Genomic DNA, 15,253 nt, shown 5'->3' on the forward strand with positions numbered 1-15,253 from the left:
ACGTAGACGCCACAGAATAATCAGTGTCGATTATCTGCCGAAACAGATTCCACTTGGAGGATTTAAGGCAAACTTGTGGTGAAAATTATATGAATTCGAACCCGTAGGCAGTAAGTAGACAGATGGGAATATCATGGCTTCTCATTCCATACCTGTGGGAAGTCAGAATAAGGGTCCTGCCGCACTCCCGGACCTTTGACAGGACGTTCCAGAGCTGCCTCCTGGCCTTGGGGTCCATCCCTGTGGACGGCTCATCCAGCATGATGAAGGCCGGGTCTCCAACCAGAGCGATGGCAGTGCTCAACTTACGCTTGTTTCCTCCACTGCAATCATATACCACCATCAAAGAAATGTGCAGATGGCCATTTGAACATATTACGAGGTGAGCTATTGTCTGTTTTATGTTCAGGTTTTGTCTGAATGATACCTGAGAGAGTGAATGTCCTCTTACGCCACAATGTTACAAATATATCGTGGCTGCTGTAAATACTTGAGCCTGAATCATGTAGATTGGTAATTCATGGCGCGATCAACGAACCAGACATAACCTATGTATAAAATATACGTAAGAGCCAGCCCGAAATATCCACAAGATGTGATTTCAATATTGTCCATGTAACCATCCGATACCCATTACAATTGCATCTTTGGATAACCACGCGGCGCTACTGGCAAGAGGATGAAACATATAGCACTGACATATTCAAGGATCTATAGACATACCAGCCATGGGCGGATACAGTAGGGCGGGGGGGTGCGCACCCCCCTTTTTATTTCGAAAAAAATCTTTATTTCTGTATAAATTACCACCAAAGAAAATAAATAGATCTTAATTGTGTCCCCCCCCCCCCCCCTTTCAAAAAGCTGTATCCGCCCATGCCCGCTAAGTCAATTGTATGAGTGGATGTTGTTCTAAGCCCATTTGACAATATCCCATCGGCATCACAGCGACACAATCATTGGCTACCAGCAGGATCATCGACCACGCCATCGGGACAGCATGACACACAATAAACCAGGGGCCCCACGAACCAACCTTACCGCTACGCCTGTCTTCAGTGAATGTTAAAATATGAGAATTTCGATCGTATTGGCGCCCAGATTGTTTACAGGAACGAGGCCGAGGCCACACCATAACCTGCCTAATGCTGGCTCATACAGTTTGATCACTGTGAACCTTTTCTGCCCCGGAATCCTTAGGGAGGCTTCGGTGCAGTGCAGAACTCGGTAGAGAAACTAGACAAAACCCTCTTTCGGAATTTGCATGCCGCTATTCATTTCAAATGCTTATATTAACTTGTAGTGAGTTAGTGAGGTGAGTTTACAATTCGTACTATTCTAGCAAACCCATGCCTATAAAACATATGGTACACATATGAGCAATCGAACCCGGGTTTCCGTGTCAAGCTGATGCTTCAGTCACTAGGATACTAGCCCCTGTATTTACCTGTAGTTCCCAGTTGGCCTGTCTCCATACTGTTTCAGCATCATGATATCCAGAAGGTTGTCACAGACGCCTTCGATGCAGCTCTCCGGCACTCCCTTGAGTCTGGCGTACAGGGTGAGGGTTTCTCGACCTGTCATCTGCTCAATCAGGGCGTCAAACTGGGGACAGTAGCCCATGTTCTCCTGCACCTATTTGAAAAGCAACATTTTGGGTTGAACACAATACGTACGAAATATAATGAGTGAGTGAGTTGGGTTTAACGCCGCTTTTGACAGTATTCCAGTTATATCGCGGCGTGTCAGCTTAATGTGGGAGGAAAGCCCGACGTGATGCAGGTCTCAGAGGTTTACTACTTCGGTGAAACACACAAGCACGGATATGGTGCTGACAAACCTAGAAACATAATTGGGGCGAACCGGGATTCGAACCCACAATCATAGGTTTCTGGCGTGTCCAAGGGACGCAACTCTGCACAGCGACTGGGCCATATGTGCCCCCCGAAAAGTAATGAGTAAGTAAGATAAGGCTGTTTTGAACAGTAGCTCAGTGATATTATCATTATCAGTTTAATAAGGAAGGAAAGCAAATAGTGACACAGGTTGTAGAACCATACAATTTTGATTAGACCTACTGGAATAGATATGGTGCCGACAAACCACAGATCATTATCAGCGCGAACATTGGCTTCGAACCCACGACCAGTGGATCTGAGCACATTTCAGGGACGCTAATTCTGCACAGCCAATTGTTGTTTCTTAAACCCACGTGGTTTACACTGAGCCACCCAATTGCAAAAAAATATATACAGAGATCTTTTTTTATGTCATTGAAAATTGAAAGAAGTATATTTAAATTTGGTAATGTCAATTTAACCATCACTCATTCCTGTAACAGTCTGTAAAAAGTAATTTTGGGTAATTTTGTATAAAAATAAATCGGTTCAATGAAGACAAGGAGTAGGATTTTCAACAGTAGTTGTGTTAATGCGAATAGATTTTTTTTATTTTTAAACGTTTTAAATTAAATTGTATTTAAAAAAAATAAAACCATGTAGAAGTGTTCTTTGAGCGCTGACCGGGCGCCAGTTCAGTTCATTTTGTCCATATAATGTCGCTAACCTAAAGACATTTTCAACTGAAAATCAAACATACGATAAAATCAACTTTTTCCTTGCCCCTCAATTTATATTGAAACTTGAACAGTATCATTGAGCTATATACTACTAAAACAACTGAGGACCGCCCGATTCTGTCATATCACTATGGTTAATGTGCTGACAGATTAACTATAGTAATATGAAAGAATCGGGAGGTCCTTAACTTTTTTTCAGTAGTATAGATTTGTAAAGGAGAGCTTCTCGAACCTGTTGTGTATTTTGCTTGATGTCATATGACCAGAGGTAAGCATTCCCATTCGTCACCATCACATCTCCCGTCAACATCTTAAACGTCGTGGTCTTCCCGGCGCCATTTTGACCGAGAAGACCGAAGCACTCCTTCTCAGGTATCCCTACGCTGATGTGATCGACAGCCACAAAGTTCCCATAGCGTTTGTACAGATTCCTCAACACGAGTGCATCCTCTTTACCCTGGCTAGTCGGGGACGACATCTCAACGCGCTGTTTCTCGGCGGCTACATCGTTGTCTTCATTCTGAAAGTTTTCCATGTGGTTGATCATGATGTTTTCCATTTCTTCTTCCTTAGGACGTAGGGCGTACCACACACGCTGGGGAATCTGGTACTCTATACACAGAGTCAGCGTAATGAACGCGCAACCTTGCAGGAGCATAAAGACGATAAACCGGCCTATACCAGGGGTGTCCCATTCCAGGTAGTTTGAGTAGAACTTGAGACACGTGCTGCCACCGCAGTTCCCTGGATAAAATAGAACACATTCATCCACTGGCCATTAAATTAAATTAAATTAAATTAAATTCGCCTAGCAATGAGGTAATCATGACTTAAAGCAGATATGCTTGTGTCGATTTAGCATTCCAAAGTTCAATGTGGTAGAAATATACACTGAATTCACTCTATACTGTTATCTACATGACACTACAAAGCCCTCTGAAAACACCGAAAGTAATTTTCCCGAGCCTTTGCAACTGTGTCCTTTTCGCAAGTGTTTCCAAGTGGTCGTCGTTTTTCCGAGTCTTTGCAAGTGGTCGTCGTTTTACCCGAGTGTTTGCAATTAAGCGTCGTTTTCTTTCGATTTTTTTGTCGTTCTATAATTGACATTTCAAGTAGTTTGGGGAGCGAACTGGTTATTTCAGCAGTTGGTCTTTCGATATGCAAATTAGAAAAATAATATACTTAGTTTTAGCTTACTGCACACAACATTATTGTCCCCAGATGTCTAGGGCATCAAGCATAATTTGTCAAAGTGTTTGATTTAATGCAGCTTTGAACCATGTCTCAGTTATTTCACGATGAGTGACGATCGGGGAGTCGTATCCCTTTTGCTGGAGCCCACGCCAAACAGCCCTAATGACAGAGATGCTTGACTTTATTTGTTTCTTTGTTGTTTAACGCCGCACTCAGCAATATTCCAGCAATATTTGACGGTCGTCTGTAAATAATCGAGCCTGGACCAGACAATCCAGTGACTGATATTATGAGCATCGATCCACGCAATTGGGATACGATGCCATGCATCAACCATGTCAGCGAGCCTGACCACCCGATCCCGTTAGTCGCCTGTTACGGAAGCATAGTTGCCTTTTACGACAAGCATGGGTTGCTGAAGACATCACGGGTAGCATGTTCAACGCGGTTCATATTGAAAAAACTTGGGGAATGCACATTTATGTGAAATCCTTGTGAATTGTGTGTAGAACATTGTCATAGGTATATAATAAAAGGCAGTAATACAAACAATTACAGTTATTTTTTCAAAACCTGATTGATTATTTACTTCGCCGCTTCGTTTATCATATGATATTCCGTTCAATGGTTAGTGTATAGGATACACTTAAAGTGATCACTTCTAGGTCGAACATTACTCAACCTATGCTGAAAAAGACATTCCACTTACGAAATGGTCTATTCAAAACTTATGCATTATTACATAAGGTCTTGGAGAAACTTCGCACACATCAAATAGGAAAATAACAGTATTTTTTTATGAGATTTTTAAAAAAAATATACGACGAATAAAATAACCAATAAAGTAATTCAAAAACTCAATCGTCCGGAAATCCCGACTCCCGGACGAGTCCGTTGGAAACAATTACATTAACGAGTTTCCGCAAATGTTATTGACTAATGGTTTGATAAATCAATCAAATTGTTCGACGGACCTTTACAACAAGGCATGGGCACGCCCAGATCGCATAATGATTCATAGTTGAGCTTGATGCAGGTATCCGCGACGACTTTGTTGACGTACATTTCGGAGAAGCACTTCCCCAGACAGTAGTGGGGGAACACGATGGAGAAGATCCAGTCCAGGGCTTCCCCGACATCCTCCGTCCCCAGCCCTGGGATCATCAACACGAACGTCGCCAGGAGGGTCAGCAAACCTGGTGGAAGGAGGGTGAAGAGGGTCAGGAGGGTCATGTTTTCAGGCATATATCGAACAAATTCGCTTGTCTAAGGAGTGGGTTGGGTTTAACGCAGCTTTTAACAGTATTCCAGTTATACCCAGCTTAATGTGGGAGGAAAGTGATGCAGGTCTACGACGTTTACTACTTCGGTGAAACCCACGAGCACGGGTATGGTGCTGACAAACCAAAAAACATAATCGGGTCGAACCGGGATTTGAACCCACAATCATAGATTTCTGTCGTGTCCAAGGGCACAGCGAATCGCGGCGCCGTAGACGACTGGGCCATCCGTGCCCCCACTTGGGAGACACTACATGTAACGCCGTACTAACACGTGCTTCAGTGTGGGGCACAACAGCCCTCGAAACTCCCAGGTGTCAAGCTGCCGAACACGACTAACTCTAATTCACCCATCCAGCTGCTCTCTGCGACCAACATTGTTTAACTTTGTCTCATTTGTGGCCTGTCCGCTGTACACAACACGTGCGAACATTACGTTTTACGATTCATGCATTGCCAAATACTGTGTTGTACAATCTTCATTTAAAAAGTTAATGTTCTACAGTTCCACGTGTAACCCGGGACAGAAGTGGTCCCCTAGCATCCCATGCTGTCGTAAAAGCGTTGCTCATAATATCAACCATTGGTTTGGATGGTCACGCTAATGTACATGCCGCCGCGAAATAGCTGGAATATTCCTGACTGCTGCGTTAACAAAGTTCACTCACTCCCTCTTCAGGTTGAAACGTGAACGTGTCACATTCGGGAACAAGTAAGATCTGACCATTAACTTATCTTTTTTTCTGTTGAGAGGTTACAGTGAGTTGGGTAAAATGGTATTTAAGTTATCAGATGGTGTGTCAGCTTGATGTGGGAGGAAAGTCCGTAGTGATGCAAGCCTTAGACGTTTGAAACCCACGAGCACGGGTATATTTGCTGCTTTGGCATGTTTAATGTTAACAGTCAGCAATATCCCAGCGATACCAGGGCGGACTGTACATAATCCAGTCTGGGCCAGGCGTCCTAGTGGTCGGTATAAGGACCAACGTTCCACGCCTTCTTGGTACTTTGACACGCAATCGCCACAAAGTTGCTGAGTCTGACCATCGGATCCCCTTTTACGACAGCTGAGAACCAATTCTAACCCGGAATCTCCACGGGGCAGGGGTCACTAAAAACGCATTGAAGGAAACCTATACATGTCGTGTTTAATTCTTTCAAGGACTTGTTTTTGTTTGAATGTTTGAATGCATTTTAATGCTGCACTCGGCCATATTCCAGCTATATGACAGCGATGTGTAAATAATCTGGACCAGATAGTTCAGTACAGGCCTTTGCTATTATTTACAACGATCCAAGCAATTGGGTTCCGCTTACACACAACCAGCCAAGTCACCGACCCTGGACACCATTCAGTCGCCTCCTTCGACAAGCATTAGTTTAGTGTAGTTAAGTCGGTGTAAGGCCGATGCTGGTATGACACTGATGCAAGTAAGGACAATGGCTTACCTGACAGGATGTTGAGGACGATGATGATGACCATGCCGGTGGCTGGTGTTTTGAACATATACTGTAGCAGGTACATGAAGGGGAGGACTGACCAGCCGTAGATGATGAACACTAGTAAGATGAGGCCAAGTCGACCGTCCAGGACGTAAGCGTCAGTTTGAAACGCAGCAAAGACGGGCAACAGAACCAAACACGGAATGATGTAGTTGATGAAGTCCCAGGCCAAATTGGACATCCAGAATACAAAAGGTCCCACTCCACTGACGACCTGAAGATGCTTCGAGCCAACCTGCCTCTCCTTGATGAGGAAGTAGACAAAGGATGAAGTCAGGAAGGCCATACCAAAGAGGATGTTGAAGGCAATAGTAAACCCAAAGCTAGAAGCGATAAGAGCATTTTGTTCAGAAGCATCAGATACGTTCTTTGGAAGAGGATAACTTTGGGTTGTGATGGAATAGTCGGAAGATGTGAAGGACTTCAACATCCCGTTCATCATGTAGGCGAGGGATATGGGAGCGGCGTGAAAAGGCTGGCCATTGTAGTAACCTCTTGCAACCGTTTCGGATTGGTACTCTGCTCCTATGATCACTCTTTTGTTGTATGTGGACACACCAAGCTGGTCTGCCCTGGACAGGAGGTGGGTTGTCATGTTACCTTGACTGAAGTCTGCAAACTCAGCTGTGTCTCCACTGCCAAGCTGGCCAATATAGGATTGGGCAAAACTCTCGGTAAGCGTTACAGAGCCATTCTGGTAGGGTACGTAGGATCCTCCGAAGGGGCTGAGGTCAAGGACAAGAGATTCCTCCGATAACACGCCTGGTCTCGTCTTCTCCACAACCAGGGCCAGGATGGTGGCTATGACGGGTAGGACCAGCTGGACAACGCTGATCAGTCGGTTTCGCCACGTATGGAGAGCCTTCTTCACAAAGCAGCCCTTAAAGCGGGACAACTCCAGTTGTATTCCAGTGGCTTTCTTGAAGCCCTTGTTGAAGGCTACGTTCAAAAATAAAAATAGATTGCTTTAGTAAACACGTTCATTGTGAATGTGATTAATATGAACTCACTTTTTTGGGATTAGACAGGGCCCTAAGGTGATTTGAGATAAAGGAAAATACTTTTCATATTGATCTAAGAAGTCGTATGAAGTTGTACAATATGAAATTAAAAACAGCAATTAAGAGTCCCCACATGTACACTAACAAATTCAAGATTCGATATATATTATAGAGACAGGACCTACTATAACACATGGCAAGGATAATAAAGGATTCACAAGGGTTCATGATTATAACTAAAATATTGTGTGTGTCAGCTTGATGTGGGGAGGAAAATTATTATCTAAAAGTGATGAAGGTCTCAGATATTTACCACACTGGTGAAACCCACGAGCCCTTGTATGGTACTGACAGACCTAGAAACATCATCGGGGAGAACCGGGATTCGAACCCACGATCATAGGTTTTTGGCCTGCCCAAGGGACATAACTCTGCACAGCCAATTGCGGCGCCTGAGACGACTGGTACCTCTGTGCCCCCTTTGATACGAGAGCATACAACAAAGACATAGGCTCTTACATAAGAAGTTGTCATCTTTGACTGAGTTGGTCACACTTCCGTACGACGGGCTCTTGGCCATTCCGGTTTGACTGGGGACCTTGAGGCTACCATTGATCTCCTTCTCGTTGTCCATCAGAGGGTTGTCCATCAGAGGGTTGACGTAGGACATGGTTCCTGACGGCCTGATGGCAACGTCGTCCCCGGTGTCCACCTGGCTCTCGCCGACCCTGAAGTACAACGCTTCATATTACGAATACCGTTACAGAGAATAATCGTTACAATTAACCCAGTTTGCGAAACCTTGTAACAATGTAATGTTTGTGGCACGCAATTTCCTTTATTTTTAACAGTAAGAAGCATTGTCATTTATTCAAGAATTTTCTGGGACAATATAGTTCATTCGTTAAAATCCCAGATCCATTAACGCCCCTCTCTGAATATCATTTGGTCGGTTCTTTAGACGACTGAGTCACCCGTACCCCCCGAACAGGATTATGTATAAAATAACATCAGCGGGTGTCACATTAATGTGAATGACAACCGTGAAGATCCGGGTTAGAATTGATCTTCAACAACTAAGCTTGCCGTAAGAGGCGACTGACTGGATGGTGTGGTCAGTATCACTGACTTGATTGGTGCTTGTTTGTTATCGTGTCCCAGTTGCGTAGATCGATGCTCATGACGTCAATCACTGGACTATTTGGTTCAGACTCGATTTTTTACTGACCGCCGAATATTGCAGATTGCGGCATGAAACTAACAAACAAACAAAGCACCTAAAACGAACGACGGTCCGAACTAATGCAAATCTACGCTTGCCCACTCGTGTTGAATTTTGCAATTATCTCCCGCAGAATTCGCCAAATACACTGCAGAATTTTAACATGTTAGCCGAAAGCTTGTTTTAAACGTGTAAACGGATAGTTATTATATTTTTGTATTGATATGAATTATAATTATCAAAATATTATTGCAGCATTTACAAAAAAATGATTGCAGAACTTTTATATTTGGGCCGCGATGAATCGTGATGTGACTGACTGACGTGAATCTGGTATTCCGGATATAAGATGACGTTCGTTGTCAAGTATTAAACCAGGGCCCACTTTCACATAGTGATCTTAGCGCTAAGATGATCGTAACTCCCATGTTTTAACATCGGCTTACGATAGTCGTAGCGCTAAGATCGCTTTGTGCAAGTGGGCCCAGGATTCACTCACTTCAGAAACACTTCCTCCATGGTGGTGGCGGTAGTTCCAAAGCTACATATACCGAGTTCCTTCCCCTTGTTTTCAATCTCCGTGAAGAGAGCAGCAAACTTGGCTGACTGGTCATCAGGCAGCAAGTAGGAGAGTTCAGCATTGATCTCACTCTCCATGACTGCTGTAGGGACGTGTTGCTGGACAACTGCCGTCACTGATGCCACCTGACAAGTGGGTTCCTTCACCATCACCAGGTGGTAGCCAGCTCCTGATGGGAAATACGTTTGCTTACGTTATTATGAAGCTACACTTAAGTCAACAAACAACATCTCAGAACAACTAAAAATCAATAAACAAACATCTCTCTTTTGTTAACTAATACTAACACAAACAAATGAAGGATTCGCAATCTCATTAAAAGCATTAACATTAAGAAACTAGCGCAACACAAATATATGAGGACATCCCCGTAACAGGTCACGTCAATATATGAGGACATCCCCGTAGCAGGTCACGTCAATATATGAGGACATCCCCGTGACAGGTCACGTCAATATATGAGGACATCCCCGTAGCAGGTCACGTCAATATATGAGGACATCCCCGTGACAGGTCACGTCAATATATGAGGACATCCCCGTGACAGGTCACGTCAGTATATGAGGACATCCCCGTGACAGGTCACGTCAATATATGAGGACATCCCCGTAACAGGTCACGTCAATATATGAGGACATCCCCGTGACAGGTCACGTTTGAAGGACCTTCCCCACATTTGACCAACCAATGACATGGCTCACACGTCAATATATGAGGACATCCCCGTGACAGGTCACGTCAATATATGAGGACATCCCCGTAACAGGTCACGTCAATATATGAGGACATCCCCGTAGCAGGTCACGTCAATATATGAGGACATCCCCGTGACAGGTCACGTCAATATATGAGGACATCCCCGTAGCAGGTCACGTCAATATATGAGGACATCCCCGTGACAGGTCACGTCAATATATGAGGATATCCCCGTGACAGGTCACGTCAGTATATGAGGACATCCCCGTGACAGGTCACGTCAATATAAGAGGACATCCCAGTAACAGGTCACGTCAATATATGAGGACATCCCCGTGACAGGTCACGTTTGAAGGACCTTCCCCACATTTGACCGATCAATGACATGGCTCACATTAAGTCGATATTATCAGAAAGCAGATTTCTCGAATTTAGGGCATAAGTTACAAAACAACGACTTCCATTTCAGATAAGCTTTGAAAAATATTTATAGTTCACTATTCAAAAGTTTTAAAACTGAACAAAAGAAAATCCCGGAATGTCAAATATATGGCCGAGATTGTATGGCAGTACTTTCTACGGACTAAGGAAAGTCTCTTCTGTTTCAAATGCTTATCCAATTGAAGTGAGAGATGGACAATTATTTTGACGGAAGCAGTCGTAAGTGTCGTTCTGAACCTTTTCGAGGTTGTATGATTAGAAAACACATTCGAACTTTCACTTTCCGGATCTCGTAAGTGACGCTCTGAACCGGTGAAGATCCAGGGAAGAATGGTATTCGGCAACCCATGCTAGCCGTAAAAGGTGACTACGCCTGTCGTATGAGGCGACAAACAGGATCAGGCTCGCTGCCTTGGTTGATGCATGTCATCGTATCCCAATTGCGTGGATCGATGCCCAAGATGTCAATCACTGGGTTGTCTTGTCAAGACTCGATTATTTACAAACTGCCGTCATATAGCTGGAATATCGCTGAGTGCGGCGTTAAACAACAAACAAACAAAGTGACGCTCTGTTTGGTCGTGCTGACGTGGCCTCTAATGGGATGTTTTCAGATCTGTGTGGCGGTAGAGTGCACCAAAACCTAATTTTAGATAATCCCACGAGATCGAAGGATTCAACATATAAAACAGCACTGACGCATGCTAATGTTTGCTCAATACAATGCTAACACAACCGATAAAGGTAACAATAAATACCATAGAGTTTCTTCAGGAAGTACGATGTCCCACAGCACTTGACCACCCCTTCTGCCATGATGGCGATGCGGTCACCCAGAAGGTCAGCCTCGTCCATGAAGTGAGTGGTCAGCAGCATGGTCCGACCCTGTCTGTTCCTCTGAAGGATGTCCCATGTCTGTCTCCTGGCTGCAGGATCCATGCCGGAAGTCGGCTCATCCAAGATGACGATCTGAACACGGAATGCATGCATACATAGAAGTTGATGGAACATGTGCATAGTGACCCTGTGTCGTCTCAGTTAACCAATACTACTAACACATTGAATTGCGGCCAGAAAAGTAATATCAACCTGAGTAACAGAGTTCACTGGGAACGACTCGGTTACACAATGTTAAGTGAGTGCGTGAGTGAGTGAGTTTCAATTTAACATCACATCGGCAATATCATCTTTCATAACAATATGTGATAAAAACGAGCTATAGATCGCCAGCCACTGAATGTAGATCACTATACAAGGGACCATGGGGATTTACAGTACCTTTGCTACAAGCTGCATTAAAGCATGAACCCCAGCAAGATTTACAATAACGAACATGGGGTATTCAGTTGACAAAATCATAGTGGTATACATGATACCGTTGACATTGATATACCTACAGTGGTTAAGTTTTCACAAAAACTTTTCATAATTAATCCTTTCAAAGTAATAGTTTCAATGTTGTAATTAGATCTGCACATGAAGACAGACAGATATTTTAGAAAACATTTGAAACCCGCAACGTAGTGAGTGAATAGGTCGGATAGAGCTAGACTGGTTACCTGCCCTTCGCCTCCTAGCGGCTGCAGGCGTAAGCGCAAGCACTCCATGGAAGGTAAACCAGTCTAGAACAGGACGTGGCTCCCTGTTATGATTGTTGCCGAAGAACTTGAACATGTTTAGTGTAATAATTTACTGTAGGGAATATTTAAAAACATATTTTCATAATTCTTGCATTTCGTATGTACGCGTATCATGCACGTGAGATAAGCTCAAGTTTATTTTAAAAGCTACTTCTTTCCAACGATTACTCATTCCCATTAACCATGCACCCATGTAACTTTCACAAACTTGTGACAAATAATTGCCAGCCCTTTAACCAATCAGAAGCTAGTATTATAATGTAAGGTGAGATAAAATTCATTGTAAGTCTTGGTGGTATTTGTTTTATGCATGTGAAGCTGATTTGCTAATTTCAATATATATTATACATCTTACCCACATATGACTTGCTGCCTAAATACATGTGCTTTATTTAAACATGTTTAAATTCTTAACATGTTCAGATTATGGGATGTTGTGTTTAGGTGTTGTTTAAACGACAGCTCATTTCCTGTGTTTAGACCCCAAACGGGCGTACACCAAATGAGTATTCCGATTTGGATTTAAACACGTTCCCAAACATGTTTAGATCTAGATCTAAACATGCCTTGTACGTGTTTACATTCTAAACACATTTTTTACGGTTTTATCAGGGTTGCGGTGCAAGTAACTTCCGTGTCACCAATACACAAACTTAAATTCGTCCATATGTTTGAACACGTGGGGATTCTGGTAAAAAACATAGGTCCAGCAATCTATGCTCGTCGTAAGAGGTGAACAAATTGATCGGAAGCTAAGCCTCGCAGACTTGGTTGAATGCATGTCATCGTATTACAACAGTGCGGATCGATGCCCATGGTGTCAATCATTGGGTTGTGTGGTCCAGACTCGATTATTTACAGATCGTCGTAATTTAGCCGGAATATTTGTTAGTGTGACGTTATTCAAAATACTGAACCCTTTGAACCTGGATAATATATTTAGTATTCTTCAAAATGACAGATCGTTTGGTGGGGCACTGTTAAATATTGCAGATTGGTATAATTACACGTACGCGGGGTTAATATGAATATATCCCACCTTGGACCCCCCGATGAGGGCTATCCCCACCGACAGTTTTCTCTTCTGGCCCCCGGACAGATGCTGGGACTGGGTGTGTCGCTTCAAGTCCAAACCGACTTCGTGGATAATTCGGTCAACTTCTGTTTTGGCTTCGTGCTTCTTACATCCCTTCAACTGCAAATGGACAGAGCGATGATAAATTGGTTTACAATATTGCCTAGGTAGGCATGGCCACATTATATGACAAACGCTTCAGTCCAGAACAGAGAGTCATAACAAAGTAGCTGAGGATGTGATGTTTCAATAGGTGAGTGAGCAATATAAGCCTATGTCTAGCTACACGCACTCCATACACCTTTTGTCTTATATGCATCAATTTTATATTGTAAATGTTGTGCATGTGACACTTTTATAAACATTTTACTACTAAAATTACTACTGTAACATTCAGTCTGGAGGCTGACATTGGATCCCCCACCCCTCACCCCCCACCCCTCACCCCTCTCCCCAACTCTGTAGGATGGTCCAGCCATACGTACATCGGCGAAGAACTCCATGTGTTCCACCACGGTGAGAGTGTCAAACAGAATGTTGTGCTGGGGACACAGTCCGAGGCTCTGTCGGACACCCTGGATGTCTGTTCGAATGTCGTGGCCATTGACGAGTGCGGTTCCTCCAGATGGGGGAATAAATCCTTGGGGAAAGAACATAACGATTTTGTTAAATAGTCTTGACGAAGTGAACACTGGTTGTAGCGAAATCTTGGGACCCCTTGCATGGAAAATAAATATAATCGATGCCCTGAAACAGTGCTGCTCTGTTGTGGGTTGATGCAGATACATCCTCTATCTACATCCTCCATCACTGCATCATTGCTGTAACATCAGCTCCTTTAGTGTGTGTGGCTCTGAGGGTGACTGCCATATGTTTTTAACCGCGTCGGGGCAGAATCAAAACCGATGTTTAGTACATGAGACATCAGAGAGTATAGGGAGAATGCACCCGTGAAGATCCGGTGTAGATCTTCAGCAACCCATGCTTAACGTAAAAGGCGACTATATATGCTTGTCGTGAGAGGCGACTAACGGGTTCGGGTGGTCAGGCTCGCTGACTTGGTTGATGCATGTCATCGTATCCCGATGGCGTGGATCGATGCTCATGATGTCAAACACTGGATTGTCTGGTCCAGACTCGATTATTTAAAGACCGCCGTCATATACCTGGAATATTACTGAGAGCGGCGTTAAACAACTAACAAACAAACGAAGAAACGACTCACCGGTAAGGACAGACATGGTTGTAGTTTTTCCAGCACCGTTATGACCCAGGAGGACAGAGATCTGACCCTCGTACATGTTGAGATTCATTCCATTGACTGCTACCTTCTTCTTAGACCCGGAGCCGAAAACCTATTAGCACAATCATATCAATATTTACATATCATGTTTTATTAACCTTTTCTAATTGCAAAATAAATATCTTGACTGATGACATGAGTTCCAGTTTGATGCGGACGTAAAATACTACTGATTTGAAAATGGGGTACAGTGAAATGGGGTTTAACGTCGCGTTCCTGATATTTCACTTATATAGCGACGTGTATGCACGTGTGTGTGACTGCTTGTACCAGTCCGTCCAAATGCCGGTTTAATAGTGCTGGCCCACCATGCCCAAGACCCGTGTAGGTCCGGGGTAGAATAGGTCTTCAGCAACCCATGCTTGCTGTATAAGGCGGCTAACGGGATCGGGTGGTCAGACTCGCTGACTTGGTTGATGTAATCCCAATTGCGTGGATCAATGCTCAAGATGTCAATCACTGGATTGTCTGGTCCAGATTCGATTATTTACAGGCCGCCGTAATATAGCTGGAATATTGCTGAGTGCGGCGTTAAACAACAAACAAACAAACAAACAAACCATACCGCAGTTTAACACGGATACCCCATTCACACACAGTATACTGACTCCAACAAGTTTCTTGGTACTGGGATTAATGCAACTTCCGTTGTTCAGCATTTACAGTTTACAATAGTCGTAACAATAGAGACCATTTGAGGTTATTACTAAACTGTTGAGTGAGTGAGTTGCCTTTAACGT

The 15,253-nt window shown here is 43.7% G+C and overlaps 1 protein-coding gene across 2 annotated transcripts in view; it reads right to left on the reverse strand.

Annotated features, from left to right (window-relative positions):
• Positions 1-15,253, reverse strand: part of LOC139444828 (phospholipid-transporting ATPase ABCA3-like) — a 50,084-nt gene that overhangs the window by 3,564 nt on the left and 31,267 nt on the right. For both annotated transcript variants that reach the window (XM_071225807.1, XM_071225806.1), the window contains exons 9-19: positions 14,436-14,565; positions 13,696-13,850; positions 13,175-13,330; positions 11,254-11,464; positions 9,278-9,527; positions 8,076-8,284; positions 6,502-7,494; positions 4,747-4,968; positions 2,811-3,322; positions 1,448-1,635; positions 153-323 (exon numbers count right to left, since the gene is read on the reverse strand). In XM_071225807.1, the coding sequence (XP_071081908.1) occupies positions 153-323; positions 1,448-1,635; positions 2,811-3,322; positions 4,747-4,968; positions 6,502-7,494; positions 8,076-8,284; positions 9,278-9,527; positions 11,254-11,464; positions 13,175-13,330; positions 13,696-13,850; positions 14,436-14,565 (3,197 nt within the window). The remainder of the gene's footprint in view (positions 1-152; positions 324-1,447; positions 1,636-2,810; positions 3,323-4,746; positions 4,969-6,501; positions 7,495-8,075; positions 8,285-9,277; positions 9,528-11,253; positions 11,465-13,174; positions 13,331-13,695; positions 13,851-14,435; positions 14,566-15,253) is intronic.

The sequence above is a fragment of the Haliotis cracherodii genome, unplaced genomic scaffold (assembly GCF_022045235.1).
Source record: "Haliotis cracherodii isolate W230 unplaced genomic scaffold, xgHalCrac1.p SCAF_6, whole genome shotgun sequence".
Lineage (NCBI taxonomy): Eukaryota > Metazoa > Mollusca > Gastropoda > Lepetellida > Haliotidae > Haliotis > Haliotis cracherodii.